The following is a 27,460-nucleotide window of genomic DNA, read 5'->3' on the forward strand; positions in this document are numbered from 1 at the left end:
GCTATACCTAGATGCCCCACTTCACAGGAAATAGCCATCAGGTAGCTCATTTCATAGTAGTTAGTCGCCACCATCCCCTATGCTCCTAGCATGCATAAAAGTGGCACCCAGACCTCATATGACTACTGTCTTGGAAGAAGGACTGCCCTGTTGTTCCCAGGACCACACAAAGAGAGGCTGCGACAAAGACTGGATTCGCCTGATGCACCTGTTGACTGGCAAAGATCATTGTGCCTGTGGTGTCGCACTTATTGAAAAGTTGCCCACGAGGACCAGACTGAAAGAGTGACTCCAAGAGTTGGTTGGCTGACTCCCTGCTACAGCCAGTGAGCCATAAAGCTAAAACGCCTGAACCCTTGAGGGCCCAGCATCAAGAAGCCTGACCACTGCTGGACACCAAGGTGCAGGGTAAGAGACCTAGTCCTGATCCTCACAAGTTGCCCTGAATATGCTTGACCCGGGAGAGTCATCAGAGTGCTGTTTGGTCGCCAAGCAAGGAAGTTATTGCAAATCAAAGGAAATTGCTGGGATTGCTGTAACCGGAGACCAGTCGACAAGTGACATCTGGTCCAGGCTGGACTTCACACAGACACCGTGGGAGGACAACCTCTGAAGCCAAAGTCGCCCACAAGCTTGAAGACCAAAGGGTGCCACAAGAAGACTCACTGCATTGGCTCAGCATTTTCAGCATCTTGTTTCCCTTGCATCAAGACCACTCCATCGACTTCAATGGTGGTTTCACCTAAGAATTCAGAACTGGACAGGAGACGGCTAAATCCGACAGGTAACTGGCCCTTGGACCTGGCTGGTCCCTCTGACTGGCTCCCTATCAGAATTGGCACCCCTAAGGATGCCTAGATAGCTCTTTTTAACTTGCTGGTTGTGGCTAATCCCAAACCACTATCATGGTCTATTACAATGATTTATTGCATTGAGTGAAATAGCAGTGATCACGCTTTCAGCCCATTGAGCCACCTTTACACTTATTGATGAGAGGCCATTGTTCTCGCAAACATAATTAAAAAAATACAGAAAATTGAGAAAAACGATTGCTCAGAAACAAAGATCTTGAAATTCTGGCCACGTGACATAGACAAGATTGCTACATCAACTGATGTCGGGGGACCTCAATGTTTAGTGTAGAAAACAAAGAAAAGAACGTTTCTTGATATTGATTTATTGACCGGTGCTTCGACCTCTTCTTTCAATCTTGTGAGCTATAGCCAACACGTGTTTCGGCTTGAGTCACTATTGATGTAATGTCATAAAGCACCCCGCATTTGGGACACAAGAAGGCTGAATATAGCATTTTTTTTTTAAGGAATTGCAAGCACAGATTGACGTAAGGACCTTCTATAGGATGCCTGCAATACAAGAGCCTTGAGAAAGTCGTGGGGACGCTCCCCATAGAATTAAGAGGTCGAAGCACCCGATAATAAATCACTGTCATCAAGAAACGTTCTGTTCTCTGTGTACTTTAAACATTGAGATAATCACAAGTGCCTCAGACTGTGGAATTGTTTTTCGGGGAGTGGGGCATTTCTTCCCTCGCTTTAAGATCACCGTGGGGCATAATCCCTACACCAAAGAATACTTGCAGGTGACTGTCAATAGAGCGCTACATACCGATCTAATGCCCACTGTAGTATAGGATGTCAAAGGAATACGCACATTTTTAACTATTGGTGGTATTGCTTAATGGCAACAGATAATATTTTAACCTCTTGAGTCTGCAGGAAGGCCCGTGTCGTGACACAAATTATTTTTATTCTCACATTTGACATAACAAAGGGGCCTTTGGAGCTTTATTGCGTTTTTGACAAAGAATAACTTATTTCTTTGTACCCAGTAAATTGATGCGAAAGGACGACAAGGGCAAACCAGGTACTTGAGAGAGAGGAGCAGTTACAACTGAATAGTGCACACATAGAGATGAGGCTTCCAGACTCAGCGTCAGGGCTCTCACCACAGCAATCATGAGATGGGACGTTGGGCATTGTGGAAACGGTGTATTCACCATTTATACTTTTCCTTTTCAGAAACCTTCCTGACAGCCCTGATGCAGAGTGGGACCCTCAACTCTTATCCTCGTTCATCCTGCAGCACCTACGGCAGAACCACATCACAATGGTAATGTCCATCCTAACCACCCACTTTGAAATGATGAGACGGATTCGCGCCTTTGCTTCTGCTTTTCCTGTTTAGTCTTAGTGGTTAGTATTTTAAAAAAATTTGAGTTCCATCTGTTTCATGATGCTGTTCAAAGTAGCCTACTTGTGCTTTTGAGAAGTTTGGATTTATAGACCTGTTCCTTCTATTTTCGTCTTCTGGTGTTATCTGAATTGATAAAATAAGCAAAGGCTTTACTGCTTTCTGATGTTTTTTGTTAAGATCAAAGACCTTTAATTGCGCTGGGAAATGTGTGGGCTTCAGAGAGGACATTAGTGGATGCCAAAGGAAACCTTCTCTTGCAGTAATCACAGAGTAGTATGAGTGGCAAGTATTATATGCTGTTTGTACTTGTCAATTTATGAATTTAATTCCAGAGGCCACAATTCAATCTTGGTGTTCAGAGTGTGAACGAGACGCCTGTGGCATTCTGGAATGCCTTCAGCTCGCCAGTGGGGTATCTCAAACACCCACAGTGCCCTGCGTGCATAAGTATCAGAGGGGAATGTTAGTGGCCAGTATCTGTAGAAACACATTTTGAGGTCTGATTTGACAGCAGACCTGTCGCCAACCGTTATTGACAGTGTAGGACTAAAAGGCAGGATTGTCTTGTGAAAATGGACAGTTGGGGCCATAAGGCCAACATTTATTTAGCTTCTGAGGCACAGGTGGGAAGCTTGATCCATCCACATAGTTCCGAGTTAAAATTCTTCCTCCCTTTAGGAACATGCTTGTTGTTCCTTTGTCTCAATTGGGGGAGAACACATAGGAAGATCGCCCTGAACTGGTCATGTTCAGGATTGGTCCAAACAGAGAGCAAGAGCCGGCAGCTAAGGGAAATGGGAACAAGTGAAGGGATCACTGAGCAGCAGAACCTACACTAGTTAATAGAAAGGTTTGATAAACGTCCCAAAACCCGCCAGAAAACTATATTTTTAGGGGCGGGGACCCTGAGCTACAGAGACGTGCAGACTGCCATGGATACATAACATTCTGCATGGAGAACATCCTTTGTGCTGGAAGACAAACACAAATGCTGGAGGGCAAAAGTTGATACCCCTTTAAACAAAGCCAGACTGTTGAAGTTACTCTTGACTGAAGGGGGCAATCTTCAGTGTGATGAGCAGATTGTGGAGCTCAGTGGGGGAACTATAGGGCAAATTACGGAAAAACGAATAGAGCACAGTGTCCCTGTTATATACAGCAATGCAGTGGATGCCTTTACTACCAGTGTTCCGAGTTCCTACCGTCTTATGGGGCAGTCAGTAACCACAGGCCCAGGAAGGCGCACCTTGGATGTGTAACTGAAAACATAGGGTAGGGGTTATGTGTGCCTAAGAACTTGCAGGACTGGTACCGACACTTAGTAACCAAAGGTGGAGGAATTTATGGCTTTAGTGTGTACCTTGTAGAACAAGGGGACACTTAGGCCTCATTATAAGCTACCCAGTAAAATGATGCAGTTATAGCACAACTGGAATAACTGATACCAAGGTTTCGGGTACCTGTGGGTGTGGTATCAAAGCATCAGGTGTTTGAGGTTTGAAGGTTTCAGTGCACACGTTTTACCTCTTTCTGAACTGTTATTCCTGTGTACATACTGCCTGTTTTTTCTCGGTGAAATGTGAACGGCAAAAATGTACTGATACATGGTGCTGGCTTTCCTGCACAAAGATTGAGGTGTAACTTCTGTGTTCATCCAAATCCCAATTAAACAAGGACTCAATGATAGTTGTATACTTATAGTAAGTATAGGAAGGCCCAGTGGCAGCATCTCGGTGATCACACAGGCATGGCTATTGCTGTGTGTTCAGCTTGAAGAAAGTTCACAGAAGTGTTAAGAGCACTCCTGTTAGAGGTGCTTTAGCTCCACCCAGATGTTAATCTACTTCCCTACAGGACTTGATTGGGCCGACATTGTGTGCTTCCACTGAAAAAGAGTATTGCATGCGGAACTTCCGGTGTGACAGCTGGTGAAACGACCTTTGAGAAAGAGGGAGTCCTCGAAACGTGTTAGGGCTGAATGTTTACCCAGAGACAATAAAGCGAGATACCTGCAACAGAAAGCTGGATGGTTTGTTCCCTGTGTGTGCGCTCCTGAGCTCACGGCCAATTGTATGACATATATAGTATTGCAAAAATGATGCTCAAAACAGTACTTGAATTGGTTACAGTGAAAAGCCAACAATGAATATGTAGATTGTTACGACAATGTGATAAAGTCTGTAGACCGGTATTTTGTTACATGGAATTTAAAAGAACACAGTAGGCTTTGGTTACCCATTGCAAGGTAGAAGATTTGCACTGTGAAAATCATTATTAGACCCTATTAGGAGAGGCTGTATATTGTTTGGCTAATTGTAATTCTGTGAGCGTTAGTAATTTTATCACTGTATGCCCATTGGTTGCATTTGGGAAAGCACATTCTCCATAGAGTAGGCCTGAGTTTGTTATCAGCTGATTCCAATGATAAAGACAACAAACCTCAGTAGTTAATTGAGGAAAGTTAAGTCGGATGGCATAGGTCTAATCTGTTTATTATAAAAGATATGTCAAAGACAATAGGCCTGAGTTATTTATGTGAAAGCATTTGTTGAACTTAACATGGCATTAACCCCATAAGTGCTGATGATTTTCCCTCCTCAGTTCTGAGCCCTGTTTATAATCTTTGGGTGCAGTTCACACGCAAGCCTTCATAATTTGTTTCCACAAGAGATAACCAGGCCAAATTTGTGTAATTTTGTCCATCATATTGTAGACTCAAACGGTACTCAGGGTTTGTGATTTTGTCGGAATGAAATGAAGAAAAGAGCCATAATTTGCCTTTTTTTCCTGAACAATGGGGGGAAAAATGCTGTACAAACAAGAGAGTTTTTTTGGGTCTCACCTACCAAACCGCACAAGTTGTCTATTTGAGAAAAGATATATCGTCAGTTTACTGTAGGTTTAGAGCCCACCTACTGCTTACCATTGGTTGCCATTATTGCCACTCTTTTTCTTGCTTGCTTCTTTGTTAGCCTGTGTGGGTTTTCCTTCTGCTCCTTGTGTTTGTCTCACGCTTGTAGCGTGGCCCTATTACTTGTGTCCTTCCACGACTTATTTTTAGGGAACTACGTTTCTTTTTGAATAAATACTCCGAGAGCATGTTTTTTTCCCCAGATGCCTCCCTCCTATACTTCTCTTTCACCCTCTGCTGTGCTGCTTGTTGCTCTCTCCTGTATGCTTCTGCCTGCACCCCTCTGTGTTACGTTCACCCTTGTGTGCTTCTCCCTAGCATTGGTTTATATCCTGTGTGCTTCTCTCCCCAGCTCCACATGCTCTTCTCCTCATGTGCTCCATATCGCTCTCTCTCACTTAGTTCCTCCACCTGTGCCCTCTGTGTTGCTTCCCCAACCCACGCATTCTTTGAGGTTGCTTTACCCATCGAGTCCTCTGTGTTGCTCTCGCCATTCACCCTGCTTGTTGGTTCTGCCACCCTGCACTCTGTGTTGTTTACCGTGACCTACTTTAAAAAAATGTTTTGCAGTTTAAAAAAATGTTATTTACCAATCCAGCTTGAATCAGTAAATAAATAGTTAAAAAAGCACTTGCATCATTTTTTAGGCACATATGCATGGTGCGCGCACGCACCTACAAAATGGTGCATCCAGATGAGGTTTTTTTTATGCCTCTTTAGCCACGCTGCATATTATTGGGGATGCTCTAGTAATTTCTAAAGAGAATTAGCAAAACCAATAGGTTCCAAAGGCGAGACCTATTGGCTTTACTAAGCTTCTAAAGATGGTATTAGCAATAGGGTTGTAGTACTAAGATCACCCTCTTCTATATTCTAGAAAGAGGCAGAGTTGTATAAAAAAATAGTCTTAGCACAGTTTTTAGTCTGTGAGAGGAGTAGGAGGGATTTCTGTATTGTGTGACTGCTAGTCTGAGGGATGCACGTGTGAGACTGCTACTCCATGTGGGGTGCCAGTGTCCTTCCAGTAGTGCATGACTGCACATTTGTGAGGGATGTAATAGCGCTGTCTTTACTGTGACTATTATTCAGAAACTGGTATGAAAGTGCAGTCGGAAGTGTCTAGCCAGTTTGCTAGTGGTAGAAGCGTAGTTAGTACTGTGAGTTCTACTCTGAGACTAAGAGAGGCTTCTGCCCATCTGAGGCTGGGCTGCTAGATGGTGAGGAATGTGCTGTTGCTGTCTTCAGGGTGTGTGGGTGCCCGTCTGCAGAGAGTGACGACTTCTTTGTGCTGGGTGTGACTGCTGTCAGTATCATGTGTGCTATTTTGAAGGGCCTGAAAGTATAGTGTGATTGTTAGCCTGTGAGTTATGTGAGTGTTGTCATTAGTGTGAGATGCTAGTATGCTGATAATAGTGTGAGGCTGTTACCCCATGGGGAGAGTGAGAGTGCTGTCTCTAGTGAGGGATTGCTAGTGCACGCAAGTGTGAGTACTAGCCAACAATGTCAGATGCAGAAAAGGACTATTATAAGGATTAGGCTGCTACTGAGTAGAGCCACTGGCAGAGAAGCTGCAGCAAGAGACCATGAAAGAAAGCCCACTGGGGCCCACTTAGGGCTAATAATACATTTGGTCATCAGACTGTACACACTGAACCTACTTAAGGATAAGATATGTTCTGGAAAGGACCACAAGTCCCAGTATGCACTTTCATTTGCTTGCACTTAGCAGGGATAAATAAATGCATGCGGAAATTCAGGTGTGGCAGCTGGTGAAACGACCTTTGAGAAAGAGGGAGTCCTCAAAACGCGTTAGGTCTGAATGTTTACCCAGAGACAATAAAGCGAGATACCTGCAACAGAAAGTTGGATGGTTTGTTCCCTGTGTGTGCGCTCCTGAGCTCACGGGCAATTTGTTGGATAATTAAAGGACGTGGCGGCCCTGCCGTGAGGAGCAGCACCATCCACGGAGTACATGGAGGCTGTGAGCTCGGAACTGTATTCGGGTTCCAAGTGCAGCACAGGGAACAAGGTAAACGAACTTGCTTTGGCGAATCTGGGGCCCACTTAGGGCTAATAATAAATTTGGTCATCAGACTGTACACACTGAATCTACTTAAGGATAATATATGTTCTGGTAGGGATCACAAGTCCCAATATGCACTTTAATTTGATTTCACTTAGCAGGGATAAATAAATGCATGATGTAACATGTGACAACATCAGCAGTGGATTGCGGGCGCGCGAGATGTAGTTAGTACAACTAACTATATCGGAGGAATTTCAATGGTTTTGTTCGAGTGAAATGTCCAGCTAACTATAACACCCCTAAAACCTATTGTTTTTTCAGTGAATTTCTAAGGTTTTTTAAATGCTAATTCCTAACTATATCATGCCTGAAACCTATGGTTTTTTCAGTGAATTTCAAAGGTTTTTTAAATGCTAATTCCTAACTATATCAGGCCTGAAACATATGGTTTTTTCAGTGATTTTCAAAGGTTTTGTAAATGACAATTTTTAATGTATTAATTGTTATACTGATTTTTTTGATACTGATTTACTAAATTTTTTAAACTATTTATTTTTAGATATATATTTTTTTAATTACATTATAATTACATTATACATTACAATACAAAATATACTTTCTCAGAATGAATTACTTTAGTTTAAATACTTTGCAAATAGGCAATAGACTTTTAAGTACAGTAGTTACAGTTGTTGCAATGGGCAACACAATTTCAAACACAATGCAACATTGTGAATTTCTAGTCAAATGCAATTAGTTACTTTATGGATTACTTTTCTAACCACAGGATTGGATCCTAGATTCAGTCCTTGGACATCTCCTGTAAACAGTTGCGTAAAAGCGTTTTGGTTACAGTAGTTATTTTTAAGGAATAGTATTGTATTTTAAAAGTTGACACTTAGAAAATGTTTCACATAGAATCACCAATGTTATCCTATGGCAGAAAATTCACTTAGCAGGTAAGTAGTGTTATCGTTACTTTTTCTTACTCAGTGGTGGATCCTGAATCCAGCACTGGCCAATCTCAGTTGAAAGAATGTGTTTAAGTCATACAGACGATTTTTTAGGAATATTTTTAGTTTGTGAAAATAAACACTTCGAAACTTTTCCGGTGAAAACTACACAATGGATTCCTATGGAAGGAAATACAAGCTACTGGTAAGTACGCTTAGAATCACTTTTCAGAGTCAGTGCTGGGCTAAAAGATGCAGCCCTGGGTTCTCTCCAGATAACAGGTGAGTAAATCGGAATTTGGAGTTCGGCTGATTTTAGAGGAATATTTGTACATTGCAAAAATGGACACTTAGGTATGTGCCCGTGCCTCGACTGCTGGAAACTTCAAGATAATGACTGTGGTCTCCATGAGGATCTCTGTTGTGCCGTGATACGTGCTGTGCTAGTTCCCCCCACCCCCCCCCCCCCACCCCCCCGTAGCCCCGCCCAACGTCTTGATGCTAGATGCCGTAGACAGCGGAAGCCAGCTGCCAGCGGCAGAGACCGCAATCGAAGGACGCCACCGATATTGCACCGAGGATATTGCAGGACGTGTAAAGGGCTGTGGCCGAGCCGTTACGAGGGGGTATTCCCCAGCATTTCGCACGTCACTCTGCTCAGCGCCCCCCACCCTCCGCTCAGACCCGGGTCTGGACCAGTTTTGAGAGACCTGCAGGGGCAAACTTTCTAGCAGGCAGCCAGCTACTACTGAGAACACCGGGCAGGACACCGGGCAGGGGCGAGAAAGGAAAAGGAAAGAAAAGTAAAGATATACAATAACATAAATTCTTTGCTCCAGAACTGGAAACTGGGCTGAAGAAAGAAGAAGAAGAAGAAAAAAAATAAAAAGGATAACTGCGTGAGGAAAAAGGGCACGGGGGGAGCACAGGTTGACGCACAACAGAGGTAAGTGAGGTTCCTGGTTTGCGCTGCGTTTTGTGGTTTGGTTTAAAAAAAAAAAAAGCTTGATCCCAAAACCTGGTTGGAGTATTTTTGAAGACGATATTGTACCTGATTGAGCTGCTGCTTTGGTCACATAAAGGCTTTAACAATGGCCCCCAGGCAGGCTAAAAACACCCAGGACCTAAAGATGAAGCTAAAAGAGACTTTAGGAGATCTGGGTTATTCTGTGGAAAGAACAAAAAGCCCAGGGGCAAGATCAAAAAAAGGAGCGAAACAAAAAGGTAAAAAGAACGATGATACAAATATAAGTACAAGCACAAAAAGGGGGGGGCACGGCCTCAAGTTCACTGAAAGACTTTGTGGGGAAGCACTTTAAAAAAGCAGTGTCACCAGCAAAGGCCTCTGTAATAGAGGACGAGGCAGAGCCCGGACTACGGATTGGGATTAGCTCATTAGTTTATGAGGAGTCTACAACGGAGTCAGTAAATTCAGCTAACCAGTCTCTCCAATCTTTATTGGGACAGAAAGAAAATGTTTCTCCTGGGCAGTCCTCTTCCCCGCACGGGTTGTTTACTCAGGACTTAGAAAATATATCTCTGGTCTTTCCGGAATTAATCAGCAAGGTTCATAGAACGGATGCAGAGGTTACATCTGATACTGAGCAAAGGGGGGTAGAGACTGAAAACCAAGGCCAACATGGAATTCAGCTTTCAGTGGAAAAGGAAAGCATTGAACATAATCATAACCAAACTTCATGGCTGAACCTAGAACTTTCTGTAACGCCTGCATCCTCTATGATAGATTTGATGATAATTTTGCCAAGAACTCTCCAGGGGATTCTAGAGGTCACCTTGTCAAATAATGAAATTTTAAAAGCTCAAAAAAAGCACCTATCTTGGATTGAGGGAGAGTTACTAGGAAATAGAAATCAAATGCCAGCAATGGTAAGACCTGTCCCAGATCCGCAGCCTCCGGCATCAGCTAGGGAGGAGGCGAAGACCGCCGATCCCTCTAAGTTAAATCAGGAGGTCTATATCTCGAGGTGGCCTATGAGGGTAATAAGAAGGGGTGAGAATCTTAGAAATGGGATATACAATAGAATGAGACAAGCTGGACGGAAGTTAGAAAAAAAGGGATTTGTTAAATTAGCAAAAAGTAGTGGGGTTAAGGCAAGTTCGAGAATATCTGAACAGGTAACTCAGTTAAGTAAAACTCAAAATGAAATAGGTATAAGGTCGGTAACAAAAAAGTACACGAAAAAGGTCCCACCTAAAATTCAGCCAATGGTCCAGGAGAAGCAAGTACGGTATTCACCACATATAGAGTCTAAGAACCCCTACAACATTCCCTGCAATGGAGTAAGGCCACAAGTAGTGTATCTTCCAGATCCAGGAACTAGCAGGCATCCCACCAAGTCATATATGGTACCCACAGGGATAAGAAATGAGGGTGGAGAGAGTAAGTGGCTATATTTTGTACCTATTCAAAAAGGTAAAGGTGGTAAAAAACAGAAGAAGAGAGGGCCATTAAATAGGGCACAACTTCTACACTCTTTTGACCACTGCCCAAATTTAAAGGGCATAGGTACAAAAGACCTGCGGCAAGTAGGCTTTTAACTAAATGAGGAAGGAAAGGAGGTCACCAGGGTATTGGTATATTCAGACTTGGTGAAATTTGCCATTCAGAAGGCGGAGAGAGAGGTACGAAAGGAAGGGATAATGCTAGTATCCGAAGAAGTAGTAGAACTAGATGTAGAAGGAACGGAGCCACAAGGAAAGGATTTTCTAAGATGTCAGTAAGAGACAGGTGAGGATAATAGAGAAAGAAGTAGGTGTAAGCAAGGGAAACATTAAAATAGATGTTAACAACTCAAACATAGAAAAATGGTGGGAAAACTGGAGTCAAGAATCTAGCCACATAGGCTATTCCAATAGATATGGAGAGGTGCATGGCGAAGAGGGATATTTAGAAGATGTCAAATAGGTAATGGGGACGCCGCGTGGCCTAAAGGTTGTTTCCTGGAATATAAATGGTCTGGGAGACCAAATAAAACAGGAAAATTTAAAGGAGCTAGTAAAAAGCTCCGAGATCATTTGTCTCCAGGAGACTTGGCTATGCGGCAAGACCCCAATATTCGATGGTTTCTGTCAATTTCATCGCCCAGCAAAGAAACAAAGATTTGGACGCCCAGCAGGAGGAATTATGACATTAATATCAACAAGTATAGTAAAGAATATAATTCAACTCAAGGTAAAATGTAAGTGGCTGCTGGCTTGTAGGATATTTTTAGCTGCTTTTGGTACAAAGTATACAGAGTTAATGCTTCTAAATGTATATATGCAATGGGGAAGTCAGGAGGATTATGTGTCGCTGAAATGAGCAATTTCAAAGAAGACATGGATCTAATTGGGGAAAAGTATGGCACGGATGTAATCCTATTGATGGGGGATTTTAACCATAAACTAAACCCAAAGAAATGTGATGGCTGGTTCTCAGACATATTGGAGGCATATGACGTAAACCAGGCATCCTTCCCCAATTGTGAAACCTCAACCCGGGATATAAACCTGGAAATCTATCTGGGGTCTAAAAGCCTCTTTTGCTTAAACGGAAGGTCACCCCTTGATTGCCCAGCGATGAAAACATTTAAACCAGGCACACAAAATTGTCCACTAGATTATGTTTTTATGTCACCCTGGAATTTTGCCTTAGCTAAGGATTTTAGAACTTACCATAGAGAAGGAAGTGACCATAACCCTTTGGAGCTAGAGCTCGTAGAGATCTACCTAAAGCCTTGTGATAATGTTATTGATCAAGAGGTGGGGTACCCAAGACGTATTACAATGAGGCTAACAGATGAATACTTTGAAAGGCTGGGAAGACTACAACAGAACCTCGAGCTGGGAAAAGAGAGAGGGCAAGGTCTAGATTGGTATGTGGACAAATTAGAGCAAGTGGTTCAAAGCCTCCAAGTAGAGCTTAGAAAGGATAGAAAAAACGTAAAGTGGCATCAAAATGTAACAAAGACCTATGGAAAGTGGTTTACTGAGGATTGCCTAAAAAAGAAGAAGGAGCTAAGGAGGATAGTATGTAGCTTAAGGGTTAAAGACGAACAGGAAAGGATAGATAAGATTGCACAATTAAAAAAAGAATATAATACGGTAAAAAGGAGTGCAAAAAGGTCTTATAAAGGTACTTAATGGGCAAAATTATTGGACGCAATTGAGACAAAGAACTTGCGCCAGTTTTAGAAGCTGGTACAATCAGCAGCAGAATCCACTCCCGCCTCAATGAATTGTGTGGTGGAATACCTGCTGGAACTGTATACCCCGGGAAAAGAATTGGATGTCAGGGAGCCCCAGGAGTGGGGTGGGCTAGTAGAGGAGCTCAAAGCAGACTTTCTACCCTCAAATGTAAAACATACTATACAAACTCTGAATTTAACAAGAGCAGCAGGTCCAGACAATATTCCAGCCTTGATAATACAATTACAGTTAGATTGGTGGGCAGAGTTCTCTCACAAATGTTTCAAGTACTTTTAAACTCTGGGGAGATCCCCAAAAATTGGAAAGGTGCAATAATTAGACCAGTGCATAAGAAAGGAGATATGCATACCCCAAAGAACTATAGGCTAATAAATCTGCTAGACATTGGTGAAAAGATCTTCGCAAAAATAATTCTAGGAAGGCTCAAAGCTTGGGTGGAACAGTACTCGATTATACCGGTAGAACAGGGGGGTTTTAAAGAAGGCCAGTCCACCATTGACCACTGCTTTGCCCTTTGGGCACTCGCCCGGAAGTCAATAGAGCAAAATGGGAAACTGTATTGCTGCTTCGTTGATTTCCGGGCAGCATTTGACTCAGTGGATCGTAAGTGTCTTTGGGAATGCCTGATTAAGTATGGAATACCGGCGGGTTTACTGGTCATTCTAAAGGAATTACATACAGGAAATTGGGCCAAGGTAATTAAGGATGCACAGGGGGCTCTAACACAGAAAATAGTGGTAGGGAATGGGCTGAGACAAGGTTGTGTCTTGGCTCCTTTATTATTTGCCTTATTCTTGGCTGACCTACCCGAAGTTTTAGAAGTGGAAAGAAGTGCAAGCCCCAGAAAGAGCGGAAATAAAGTGGCATGCCTTTTATATGCAGACGACCATGTGATACTCGATAAAACGGAACTTGGGCTTCAAAGGAAACTAAATGCTTTTAGAGACTATTGTGAGAGAAAGTTTTTAGTTGTAAATATGGATAAAACAAAGATTTTATGTTTTGGAAAACGAGGGAAAAACTTTAGCTGGTTCTTAGGGGAAGTAAAACGGGAGATTGTAAAATAATACAAATATTTGGGCCTCTGGTTTGATAGTGCCCTTAAATGGTGTACCCACATTGAAGCCTAAAAAGCAAAAGCTTCTTCCTCAATCTGTAGGTTGAAAAAATGTAATAAGGATTATGGAGAAATGTCCCATAGGCCAATGCTAAAAGCATATGATGCTATGATACCCCCGCAGGTTTTGTACGGGGCAGAAGTCCTGTACTTAAGTGGTAAATGCAGTTGGGACCAGGAAGAAGGGAAGTTCCTAAAAACTTTATTGTCTCTACCAAGTTCTGCTATGATTCAGGCAGTAAGAATGGAGTTAGGAACAATAGCTTGGAACATTCAGATTCAAATGTCACTGCTAAGATTTTGGAAACGCCAGGATCCTGGGGGTCTGAAGAAGGTCTCACAATGGTGTAGAGAGGAGATCCGAAGCAGTAGCCTAAAGTGGGCAAGGGAGGTAAAAATGAAGCTCTCCATCATAGCGGAGTCACTAAACGTGAGTCTAACTCACCATACACTGGAGCTAGAATTTACTAAGGGCTCACTTGGGTTCCAAGGTCAGGAACAGTCAAGAAAGAATGATCTGGAATACTTGACTACGAAAAAATCAGTGAAGGAGATAAAATCTTCATGGACAAAAGAATCATGGTATCCATTCTTGGACACCTTGCCAAATTATGAGCTTAGGTGTGAACTATTAAGAGTACGTATTGGAACGAACCCGTGGCTAATGGAGGGAAAGATAAAGGCTGAAATGTTAAATCCCGATGGAATCTGTAAATGCGGACTTGGAACTAAAAATGACATCATGCACATATTGGTAGATTGTCTTGCAGTTTTAGCATTGAGGAAATTGTTTTTGTATGGAATTAGGTCAAGCGCTCAAGCTATAGTTTTATTAGTAGAAATGAAAAATCTTGATATAGCTATTGCCTTGGGCAACTATATGAAAAGTATAAAAACCTTCTTGAGGGATAGATTGAAGGGGGTTTAGTATCCCTATCCCTCCTCTCATTATAGACTTCTCCACTTAGCATATGCAAAATGTTTTAGACAAAGTTACACTGAATTGAATTGCAATGAGCTGTGGATTGTATAGTACATAATTGCAAATGTATTCTATGAATTTTACTAATATTTATTTAACCATAATTATATATTCAAACTCAAGCTTACCGGGTTAAAGAGTTGCTGCTATTGGGGGATGAATATGGATTCTGAGTGGCGGTATTAACCCAGCCGTAATGTATAGTGCCATAAAATTCGGCCCTATTCATCCAGATGGTAAATATATGGGTAAGATAGGGATGAAATTTTATATTTTTATATTTTATTGGATTGTCAAAACTTTTAAAATTTACGAAAATCAGTCCTCTGTCTGATGGCTACTGGGAAATATATGCAGGGTGTATATACGTTCCCTGCTGTATTATAGGATTAACTGTAGGAAAGTCTGATGCAATCTAAAATGTTATTTTATTGTCTTTTAAACTGCTAGGAATGAAGTTTTCGGGATGTTATGTTCTGATGAATAAGATATTTTATGTGTAGAATTTTTTAATGTTAATATATGTGTGGTGGCTTAAAGACCAAATGGTCTAAATAAACTTAGCTTTGATTGATTGATTGACACTTAGAAACTTTTCTGCTGAAAACCACACAATGGATTCCTATAGAAGGAAATACAAGTTACTGGTAAGTACGCTTAGAATTACTTTTCAGGGTCAGTGCTGGGCTTAAAGATGCAGCTCTGGGTTCTCTCCTGATAACATGTGAGTAAATCGGAATTCGTAGTTCAGCTGATTTTAGAGGAATATTTGTACGTTTCAAAAATGGACACTGAAACTTTTCTGCTGAAAACCACACAATGGATTCCTATGGAAGGAAATACAAGTTACTGGTAAGTACGCTTAGAATTACTTTTCAGGGTCAGTGCTGGGCTAAAAGATGCAGCACCGGGTTCTCTCCTGATAACAGGGGAGTAAATCGGAACTCGTAGTTCGGCTGATTTTAGAGGAATATTTGTACGTTTCAAAAATGGACACTTAGAAACTTTTCTGGTGAAAACCACACAATAGAATCCTATGGAAGGAAATACAAGTTACTGGTAAGTACGCTTAGAATTACTTTTCCGGGTCAGTGCTGGGCTAAAAGATGCAGCCCTGGGTTTTCTCCGGATAACAGGTGAGTAAATCGGAATTCGTAGTTCGGCTGAGTTTAGAGGAATATTTGTACAATGGTGAAGGAAGGGGGCGGGGCCTGAGGTGAAGTGTGCAAACACGCCCTGTGGCGCATTTTAAGTTGGGAAATTAATTCATCTTCAATCCTGAGGTCCCCTGGGGGCCAACTAGCCCACCAGGTACCTCCAGTATGCGCCAGGGAGCTGCATTGCAGAGAGGTGTTCAGAGGCCATGCCCCTTTTCACAACACTCTGCAACGCATCTCCGTGGCGCTTACTGGAGTTACCTGGTGGGCTAGTTGGCCCCTAGGGGACCTCTGGATTGAAGAGGAATTAATTCCCCAATTTAAAACGCGCCACAGGGCGTGTTTGCACACATATCACCTCAGGCCCCGCCCCCTACCTTCACCACTGTGCAAAGGCGCCCCGTGGGGTTTTTTAAGTTGGGGGATTAAGTCCCCTTGAATCCTGAGGTCCCCTGGTGGCCAACTAGCCCACCAGGTACGTCCAGTATGCGCCAGGGAGCTGCGTTGCAGAGAGGTAGTCAGAGGCCACGCCCCTTTTTACAACACTCTGCACCGCAGCTCCGTGGCGCTTAGTGGAGTTACCTGGTGGGCTAGTTGGCCCCTAGGGGACCTCTGGATTGAAGAGGAATAAATTCCCCAACTCAAAACGCGCCACAGGGCGTGTTTGCACACATATCACCTCAGGCCCGGCCCCCTACCTTCACCACTGTGCAAACGCGCCCCGTGGGGTGTTTTAAGTTGGGGGATTAAGTCCCCTTGAATCCTGAGGTCCCCTGGCGGCCAACTAGCCCACCAGGTACGTCCAGTATGCGCCAGGGAGCTGCGTTGCAGAGAGGTATTCAGAGGCCACGCCCCTTTTTACAACACTCTGCACCGCAGCTCCGTGGCGCTTAGTGGAGGTACCTGGTGGGCTAGTTGGCCCCTAGGGGACCTCTGGATTGAAGAGGAATGAATTCCCCAACTTAAAACGCGCCACAGGGCGTGTTTGCACACATATCACCTCAGGCCCTGCCCCCTACCTTCACCACGGTGCAAACGCGCCCCGTGGCGCGTTTTAAGTTTGGAGATTAAGTCCTCTTGAATCCTGAGGTCCCCTGGCGACCAACTAGCCCACCAGGTACCTCCAGTAAGCGCCACGGAGCTGCGTTGCAGAGAAGTGTAAAAAGGGGCGTGGCCTCAATACACCTCTCTGCAACGCAGCCCCCTGGTGCATACTGGAGGTTCCTGGTGGGCTAGTTGGCCCCCAGGGACCCCCAGTGTTCAAGGGGAACTAGATCCCCTTTGCAAAGCGCCAGGGGGCGCGTTTGCAGAGTGGTGCAAGGAGGGGGCGTTGCCTCCGGCCCGATCCCGTCTTTTTTTTTCTTTCTTTTTGTAGAAGGGGGCTGTGTAGTCCCCCTTCTTTTCCCAATTTATTGGCCCTGGGGGCCCCATCCCCCAGGGCCTGCCCCCAACTTTTTTTTTTTATAAAAAAACCCAAAAGAAGGCTCCCGGGGCCATAATATGCCCCGGGGACGTTTTTTTTAAATTTATTTTTTTAATTATTAGGAGGGGGGGCCACCTCGTTGGGGACCATGGGGGGGGGTCCCCAATCCCCCCACGGTCCCAGCCGGCTTTCCGCCTCCTGCTGGAGCCGGCATTGCTTTTTCACATGGGGAGCAGCTCACATGCTGCTCCCCATGTGGAAAAGCAATCTGCTTTGCTTCATTGAAGCGAGAGCAGGTTTCCCTGCTCTCGCTTCAATGAAGCAAAGCAGTTTGCAATGGCAGGGTGGGAGCCGCGAGGCTCCCGCCCTGCCATTGCAAACAGCAGAGTCTCGGGGGTGGGCACCCCGCTACACTACAGGAGCCGGCCCTGGGGGGTGGCGGTCCCCAGGGCGATCATTGGCTCCAGGGGGGGGCGCGCGGCCCCCCTCCCACTTAATTTAAAGCCCTGGGCGTGGGCGGGGTGGTCCCTGGTGTTTGGGGGTCTGTAACGGACCCCCTATGTTAAATAATTAGTGCCCCGGGGAGGTGGCGGTCCCCGGGGCGTGTGGGGGGGGGGGCTCGAGCCCCCCCACACAGGGTTTTTTTTTTTTTTAAAAACAAGCCCCAGGAGTGGCGGTCCCCAGGGCTGCGGGGGGCCTTTGAGCCCCCCCACCCATGTATAATAAAACCCTGGGGGGTGGCCGTCCCCGGGGCTGGGGCTGAGAGCCCCCCCATGATTCAGATAAGCCTCGGGGGGTGGTGGTCCCCGGGGCTGGGGGGCCCCTCCGGGCCCCCCCATTATAATATACATATTGCCCCCGGGACTTGGCCCCCCCGGGGGCTAAGTAAAAACGAAGCGCGCGAGTCCGCGCTTCGTTTTTCGGCAATGGGATGCGCGGATCCTAAGCGCAACCCGCGATTTTTAAATTTTTCTAGGGGGGTCTTGGGGGTCCTTGTGGGACCCCCTGAGCAGGCCTAGGGGGTCAGAGTGTTTCTACCCTGCCCCCTTGTCGCGTTTTGCACCTTTTTTGGGGGGGTTTTTTGTTCCTCGGTTCTACTGAGGCACAAGATGACTGCCAACACTTCCTGATTTAGAGTGTTGGCAGCCAATTCGCATTCAGCTCGTGCTCGGGAGGGTGCGGGAATCCTCCGAGGCCATAGATATATCTATCTTTTTAACTCTAATTTTCTCAGGAACTACTGAACGGGTTTACACCATTTAAGCAAAAGACACGAGTCTGAACTGAGGACTACCTCTTTGCCAAATTTGGTGTAATTTCGTTCAGCAGTTCGGGCTGTAGCTGCGTCAACCGGTCCTATGGGGTAAACGCGTTTTGGGACCCCCCTTTTTTATCGGCCCCCGCTTGACGAATCACCATGAAATTTTCAGGATAGGAGCGGACCGGAGCTAGCCAAAAAGTTGGAAAATGTCAAGAAGATTCGTCAATCGGCGCCAACATTATTCCAAATAGAATGTTGCGGATTTCCTATGGAAAAAAGGTCCTAACTATATCTACCTCCTGGCGACCGCCAGTAGGTAAAATAAATATATATATATATATATATATATATATATATATATATATATAATCCCGACACTGTCAGCTCCACTCCTCTCGGGGTCGGTGCGAGTTCCCGGGTTCGGGTCCCGGTAAATACTGATGAAAATTCCACCACAATTGATCAAAGGAACACTCGCACTCCAAGGTCCGGTATTTCAATAAAGTTTTATTGGCAACGCGTTTCAAGCAGACGCTCTTCTTCACTGGCCACAAAAAGTATAACACTCGTCCTCCATTTAAAACATGAATAAACATAGAAAATGGACCAAGTGTGGCTCGCTATTCGAGCAGTGTAATAGACAGAAGACTTCAAAGCCCTCAAAATGAGGAAAAACGAAATCCTTGAGGTTTACAAACGCAAGTGCGTAAACAAAAGAGTGTAAATGATAACAAAAAAGCCAAGTGGCTCCAAACTAGGAGAGATAACAAATATACTCTTCACAGGCAATTATTTCCATATGAACACTCTAGTAAACACTGGTCAATATAGTTTGGTTGTGTGACTTATCTTACACTCCTAGGACAATGGTGTCCGATCAGTGCCCCCGGTTCTCCCCTGCTACATTCATTTTCTCATAGTAAACAATTGTTTAGTGATTTTGTTTTTCACTCACAAAAAACTTTTATTTGATGGGACCATGTGTTCAATGGTCACATGACCAGTGTTTACTAGAGTGTTCATATGGAAATAATTGCCTGTGAAGAGTATATTTGTTATCTCTCCTAGTTTGGAGCCACTTGGCTTTTTTGTTATCATTTACACTCTTTTGTTTACGCACTTGCGTTTGTAAACCTCAAGGATTTCGTTTTTCCTCATTTTGAGGGCTTTGAAGTCTTCTGTCTATTACACTGCTCGAATAGCGAGCCACACTTGGTCCATTTTCTATGTTTATTCATGTTTTAAATGGAGGACGAGTGTTATACTTTTTGTGGCCAGTGAAGAAGAGCGTCTGCTCGAAACGCGTTGCCAATAAAACTTTATTGAAATACCGGACCTTGGAGTGCGAGTGTTCCTTTGATCAATTGTGGTGGAATTTTCATCAATATATATATATATATATATATATATATATATATATATATATATATATATATATATATATATATATATATATTTTCATCCCAAAGGTTGCCCAAAAGCGGAGACGCACACAATGAAAAGGCTGACCCCAGTTTTCACAGTGGAGTCTTTAATCAGCAATCGGCAGACACATCCAGATATTTCCTCGCCTCACCCAACATGTTTCGGAGCTCCTGCTCCTTGATCACGGGTCGTGGCTTGCTCTCTGTGCAGATGCGTAGGGAGGCAGTCTCTTAATTAGCAATTTATCGCCCTCCAATGGGCTTTTTCCTCGCTTTGCTTTCTGGGGCTTGCAGTCCCTGCGCTGAAATATTACCCTGGATGGGTTCTGCATTAAGAACAATGTTTTCAAACTCTTGATAGAGCCTCCAGTGTGCCTGCTGACGAAAATATTGCTCCCTTTTCATCCTGTCATGAAGACTCCCGTGTGTCAGGAATCGGCAGTCCGTAGTGTACACGGTGGTGCTGTCTCCCCGACCGAGGCTGGCCGGTAAATATTCATCCCAAAGGTTGCCCAAAAGCGGAGACGCACACAATGAAAAGGCTGACCCCAGTTTTCACAGTGGAGTCTTTATTCGGCAATCGGCAGACACATCCAGATATTTCCTCGCCTCACCCAACATGTTTCGGAGCTCCTGCTCCTTGATCACGGGTCGTGGCTTGCTCTCTGTGCAGATGCGTAGGGAGGCAGTCTCTTAATTAGCAATTTATCGCCCTCCAATGGGCTTTTTCCTCGCTTTGCTTTCTGGGGCTTGCAGTCCCTGCGCTGAAATATTACCCTGGATGGGTTCTGCATTAAGAACAATGTTTTCAAACTCTTGATAGAGCCTCCAGTGTGCCTGCTGACGAAAATATTGCTCCCTTTTCATCCTGTCATGAAGACTCCCGTGTGTCAGGAATCAGCAGTCCGTAGTGTACACGGTGGTGCTGTCTCCCCGACCGAGGCTGGCCGGTAAATATTCATCCCAAAGGTTGCCCAAAAGCGGAGACGCACACAATGAAAAGGCTGACCCCAGTTTTCACAGTGGAGTCTTTATTCGGCAATCGGCAGACACATCCAGATATTTCCTCGCCTCACCCAACATGTTTCGGAGCTCCTGCTCCTTGATCACGGGTCGTGGCTTGCTCTCTGTGCAGATGCGTAGGGAGGCAGTCTCTTAATTAGCAATTTATCGCCCTCCAATGGGCTTTTTCCTCGCTTTGCTTTCTGGGGCTTGCAGTCCCTGCGCTGAAATATTACCCTGGATGGGTTCTGCATTAAGAACAATGTTTTCAAACTCTTGATAGAGCCTCCAGTGTGCCTGCTGACGAAAATATTGCTCCCTTTTCATCCTGTCATGAAGACTCCCGTGTGTCAGGAATCGGCAGTCCGTAGTGTACACGGTGGTGCTGTCTCCCCGACCGAGGCTGGCCGGTAAATATTCATCCCAAAGGTTGCCCAAAAGCGGAGACGCACACAATGAAAAGGCTGACCCCAGTTTTCACAGTGGAGTCTTTATTCGGCAATCGGCAGACACATCCAGATATTTCCTCGCCTCACCCAACATGTTTCGGAGCTCCTGCTCCTTGATCACGGGTCGTGGCTTGCTCTCTGTGCAGATGCGTAGGGAGGCAGTCTCTTAATTAGCAATTTATGGCCCTCCAATGGGCTTTTTCCTCGCTTTGCTTTCTGGGGCTTGCAGTCCCTGCGCTGAAATATTACCCTGGATGGGTTCTGCATTAAGAACAATGTTTTCGAGCTCTTGATAGAGCCTCCAGTGTGCCTGCTGACGAAAATATTGCTCCCTTTTCATCCTGTCATGAAGACTCCCGTGTGTCAGGAATCGGCAGTCCGTAGTGTACACGGTGGTGCTGTCTCCCCGACCGAGGCTGGCCGGTAAATATTCATCCCAAAGGTTGCCCAAAAGCGGAGACGCACACAATGAAAAGGCTGACCCCAGTTTTCACAGTGGAGTCTTTATTCGGCAATCGGCAGACACATCCAGATATTTCCTCGCCTCACCCAACATGTTTCGGAGCTCCTGCTCCTTGATCACGGGTCGTGGCTTGCTCTCTGTGCAGATGCGTAGGGAGGCAGTCTCTTAATTAGCAATTTATCGCCCTCCAATGGGCTTTTTCCTCGCTTTGCTTTCTGGGGCTTGCAGTCCCTGCGCTGAAATATTACCCTGGATTTGGTTCTGCATTAAGAACAATGTTTTCAAACTCTTGATAGAGCCTCCAGTGTGCCTGCTGACGAAAATATTGCTCCCTTTTCATCCTGTCATGAAGACTCCCGTGTGTCAGGAATCGGCAGTCCGTAGTGTACACGGTGGTGCTGTCTCCCCGACCGAGGCTGGCCGGTAAATATTCATCCCAAAGGTTGCCCAAAAGCAGAGACGCACACAATGAAAAGGCTGACCCCAGTTTTCACAGTGGAGTCTTTATTCGGCAATCGGCAGACACATCCAGATATTTCCTCGCCTCACCCAACATGTTTCGGAGCCCCTGCTCCTTGATCACGGGTCGTGGCTTGCTCTCTGTGCAGATGCGTAGGGAGGCAGTCTCTTAATTAGCAATTTATGGCCCTCCAATGGGCTTTTTCCTCGCTTTGCTTTCTGGGGCTTGCAGTCCCTGCGCTGAAATATTACCCTGGATGGGTTCTGCATTAAGAACAATGTTTTCAAACTCTTGATAGAGCCTCCAGTGTGCCTGCTGACGAAAATATTGCTCCCTTTTCATCCTGTCATGAAGACTCCCGTGTGTCAGGAATCGGCAGTCCGTAGTGTACACGGTGGTGCTGTCTCCCCGACCGAGGCTGGCCGGTAAATATTCATCCCAAAGGTGGCCCAAAAGCGGAGACGCACACAATGAAAAGGCTGACCCCAGTTTTCACAGTGGAGTCTTTATTCGGCAATCGGCAGACACATCCAGATATTTCCTCGCCTCACCCAACATGTTTCGGAGCTCCTGCTCCTTGATCACGGGTCGTGGCTTGTTCTCTGTGCAGATGCGTAGGGAGGCAGTCTCTTAATTAGCAATTTATCGCCCTCCAATGGGCTTTCTCCTCGCTTTGCTTTCTGGGGCTTGCTGTCCCTGCGCTGAAATATTACCCTGGATGGGTTCTGCATTAAGAACAATGTTTTCAAACTCTTGATAGAGCCTCCAGTGTGCCTGCTGACGAAAATATTGCTCCCTTTTCATCCTGTCATGAAGACTCCCGTGTGTCAGGAATCGGCAGTCCGTAGTGTAGACGGTGGTGCTGTCTCCCCGACCGAGGCTGGCCGGTAAATATTCATCCCAAAGGTTGCCCAAAAGCGGAGATGCACACAATGAAAAGGCTGACCCCAGTTTTCACAGTGGAGTCTTTATTCGGCAATCGGCAGACACATCCAGATATTTCCTCGCCTCACCCAACATGTTTCGGAGCTCCTGCTTCTTGATCACGGGTCGTGGCTTGCTCTCTGTGCAGATGCGTAGGGAGGCAGTCTCTTAATTAGCAATTTATCGCCCTCCAATGGGCTTTTTCCTCGCTTTGCTTTCTGGGGCTTGCAGTCCCTGCACTGAAATATTACCCTGGATGGGTTCTGCATTAAGAACAATGTTTTCAAACTCTTGATAGAGCCTCCAGTGTGCCTGCTGACGAAAATATTGCTCCCTTTTCATCCTGTCATGAAGACTCCCGTGTGTCTTCTGACGGGTGCAAGTAAAGATGGAGGTGGGTCCATTCTTTAATATCTGGCTCGGGTGCAAAAACACACTGCACTCACGGGGTGTATTGAATCCCTTTATTCAGGCACACCAATCGCGAGGACGCGTTTCGGCATTCCGCCTTCTGAAGACCACGTCTGACATGTGGGGACCTAGCCAGCGGTAATGGGGAGATGTACGAGCAGAGAGGCCCACGACATTGGCTATTGAGCAACCAATCCCTACCTCCCTACCAGCTACTGCGGCCAATGAGCATTCAGCTCTGACATTTTAAAGTAACGATACCCACTCATGTCTGTTGATGCACACGCGAGCTGGAAGAAGGCGGAATGCCGAAACTCGTCCTCGCGATTGGTGTGCCTGAATAAAGGGATTCAATACACCCCGTGAGTGCAGTGTGTTTTTGCACCCGTGCCAGATATATATATATATATATATATAGGGAGAGAGAGAGGGAGAGAGAGAGAGAGAGAGAGAGAGAGAGAGAGAGAGAGAGAGAGAGAGAGAGAGAGACTGGCTCAAACAGATGAACTCGCTAAGAACAAAAATATATTTTCACTACAACGCTTCGGTACTGCCTTCATTGGGTTGTACAAGATCGTTTGCTCAGTGCTGCACTTTCAAATAGCATCACAAGTGAGGATTCCATTTGGAATGTGGAATCAATGAAGTCTTGAGATATGCAGTAATCGAGTGGTATTGTCCATGATGTTTAGTCCATCTGGATGCAATGATTTTAAGCAGAGAAATTTTCTCTGCAACCTTATGGATCTTTTTGTCAGACATGTTCAACAGGGACAATCTTTAAATGTGATACAAAATGGTCCACAAGGTTAAAATGATTGTCTGGTCAAGTTTCTTATGAATTATTGTTTATTTCTGGTTCATGAATCGTGTATCAAGGTAATTCACTGATTGGCCTACATATGTGTTTTTTACAGCTTTGATGTTGGCATTGAATCACATGGATAATGAATGTTGATCCAGGTGGTCTGAATATCACTCACCAGTGACCAGAAAGGCATTGCCAATGCTTGTTTGTATATAGCATCCATTTTGCAGATGCTTTTGTCAGCACTTACTCTCTAGTGATACAGACCGCTTAAACACTGTAAAATAGATTTTCTTGCATTCCAGTGGAGGTAGAAGGACACAACCAATAGAAAAACTTCACCAAATTACTATGATAGACATATCCAGGATGTGGTTGATAATGCCACATACCAATGGCTGAAGGTTACAAAGCAAGAGAAGCCTTTGTCCAAAGTCCCCTTAAAGTAAATGTAGCATAAAATGTTTAGGCCATGATCAGTGCCAGTACCATACACGTCAATCATTAAAATCACAGGTAATTAATTACACACAAATTGTGAGTGTAGTTGAGGGGAAGCATGTCTCCTGGTATATTTGTTAAGTCATATTCTTCCTGTTTTCACGCAAAACTCCAGAAAATGGCACCAATACAGTGGCAAACTGCATTCCAATTGTATGCAGTGTTTTTTTGAAAGACATACATTTGACAGCACGTTTCGCGCCTCTCTGGACTGTGGATGAAAAACAAGAATCTTAAGGTACTTTTCTGTATTTGTATTATGCAGTGATGTTTATCTGAGGCGTGCTCGCAGACGAAGAGAACAGGGTTACATAGGGTTTTTCCAGATCAAAACATCAGATGGAAGAGTTGGTTCTAAAGTTAGGGAAAGAAAGAAGTTTGGGAACTAGAGAGGTAGAGAGTTACCATAAAAAATAGGGAATTAAAATGGGGGGGAAGGCTTTTTATTAACATCAGAATAAAGCATATTTTTTTATCTAATGTACATGTAAAAACAATATTACAAAATAATTCCCTAGGTAATTAATGGTACCAAAGTTATTATATGGAAATATTTTGTATTAAAGCATGCCTGTGTGACCCACAACTCTATTTCGATATAAAGTCAGCAATTTCAGATGAAGAATAACATTTTTACTGAGGTCCCTTGATTTGTAAATTTCAAATTGGTAGTTTTGTCATGAAGTTGAAAAGGACAATGGTAAAACATAAAAGGTACCCAAGAATGAGGCATTATTTCATCATCATTTTCTAAACCGATAGTCTAAGTAAGTACGAAAGTAATCCATCGAATTAATAATTACTCAGTTTGTATGTAGAAGGTGTACATTGACTTTAATGTTGTTTCTTTACAAAGTTCAGTACCACAGGTATTGTTCAAGGATGCTGCCTCGGTAGCCTTATTTGAGGACCGTTCTCTTGACCCTACGACATTCACTGCTTACACGTCAGTATCTGAGGTTGGTTCTTTCGCTTAGCTAACCACTAGTGTCAGTGTTTTGAGTACTGTTGCAACCAGCTGGATAGCCAACTTACTCCTCCTGTGTGCTTGGCTGTCCATGGAGTGCTAGGTCAAGCAATCCAGGATATCTCTTGGAGATGGTTTCAGATTTAGAATTCAGAAACAGTGCGACAGTAATTATCACAGTAAACTCAATGTTCAGGCTGAGCTGCATCTTTTATATCAAATTAGCCGATATTTCGACATAGGAAATGTAGGGCATTTAGCATAATGAATAACAGAGACAGAAGGTCCCATCACCATCTGGAGCGGAGTTAGGACTCCTACAATTAAAATACAGTGAGTTCCTATGGACAGTTTTATTGCATTATCCTTGCATTCTTTGGGATCTCAGCCTCTTACCGTGGTTTTGTTTATAGTCCCCATTCAACAGACAGAACCCATAGTAGTACGCGATCTCTCACAGGAGGGCAGCGTTGGGTCCTGTGGGACAAAAATTCATTATGGCCCCTGGGGGGGCGGGGAGGGGAAGGGGGCTGGGGGGTTCCCTCTGGATCCCATCCATGAAGTTCCTGGGTATCAGGCTGTCCCTACCTTGCCCACTTACGTCTTATTTTGTTAACTGCTTCAGGACACAGGAAGTGAGTGCTCAAGTCCTGTAATTGCGGCTTTAATGTTTTCTTCTTGGTTGTGGCCAGACAATCAGATCATTCTGTAGTGCAAGACCGTTCCCTGTCTCAAAATATCTAAGAGAAGATACAGATTTTCTCGGCCAAACACCAGGTTCTATTTGCTAAAATGTTAGATATCTCTGAAATAACCGCCCATGCATACTAACTTTTTAGACCCTTCAAGCGTAACCTGAGCATCTCTTTGTAAGAAAACAGGCTTTTTTTTTTAGGTTTGCCACCCCCCCCCTCCCCGCCCCCCATTTTGACTACTAGGTACTGGTGTAATGGCTCTGAAATGCCTTGAAGCCTGCTAAACAGGACTCCGTGCATGTGCTTTGACCCTTAAAATGGTGAATGTATAAGTGGCTTGTTCCCAATTAGCATATGCCGACGTTCTTGTAAAAGTCCCTAGTATATGGCACCACGTGCACCTAGGGCCTGTAGCTTGAAGTGTCTCTTGTGGGCTGCAGCACTAGTTGTGCCCCCACTAGTAGGACAAGGCAAAACATAGCTCTCAGTCTGTCACTCCAGACTGGAAGGGCAGTTTAAAACTGCTAACTCAATGTTGCTATTTAAAGTAATGGCAAAGCCCAAACCACCCTTTTTAATGTATGTACGTCACCTTTATGGCATATCTAATGAGCCCTCAGGCAGGGTGCTGTATGTTAAAATGTAGAACCTGTACTTTACGTGTTTCAGCAGTAAAAAAAAACCTAAATTGTTGTTTTTACTTTGGAAAGGCTAGTAACCCCATGGGCAAGTACAGCGTTACATGCTGGCTCCCCAGCTATGCTGACTTCTGAATGGGACTACTAAGGTTGGTACTGTTTGGTATCGAAAGAATTACTGCATTAAGCGTGATTTAATAGTTAAATCAAATTTAATGTCTCTGATGGGGCATGTGCAACTTGAGAAGTTGCCACTTTATTTGCCCATGGTTTCTAGTGCCCTTTTACTGATGTACAGCTTGTCGTGCAGACACCTTTCTGCCCTCCTGGGGAGATGTGCGAGCAACTCACAGGAAAGAACACAATAGGGACCTGAGTGTGAGAGGGGTATTACCACCCTCCTGCAGGAAGCCACGCAGGTGTAAGCCCAAAAGGCGAGCTTCAAGCAAGACACCACCTTTATAG

The 27,460-nt window shown here is 44.6% G+C and overlaps 1 protein-coding gene across 1 annotated transcript in view; it reads left to right on the top strand.

Annotated features, from left to right (window-relative positions):
• PIGL (phosphatidylinositol glycan anchor biosynthesis class L) overlaps nucleotides 1–27,460 on the top strand; it is a 383,453-nt gene that overhangs the window by 253,964 nt on the left and 102,029 nt on the right. Inside the window, exon 3 of the mRNA XM_085649301.1 lies at nucleotides 2,040–2,130. Coding sequence (XP_085505427.1) covers nucleotides 2,040–2,130 — 91 coding nt within the window. The remainder of the gene's footprint in view (nucleotides 1–2,039; nucleotides 2,131–27,460) is intronic.

This window comes from Triturus cristatus, chromosome 3_2 (assembly GCF_964204655.1).
Source record: "Triturus cristatus chromosome 3_2, aTriCri1.1, whole genome shotgun sequence".
NCBI lineage: Eukaryota > Metazoa > Chordata > Amphibia > Caudata > Salamandridae > Triturus > Triturus cristatus.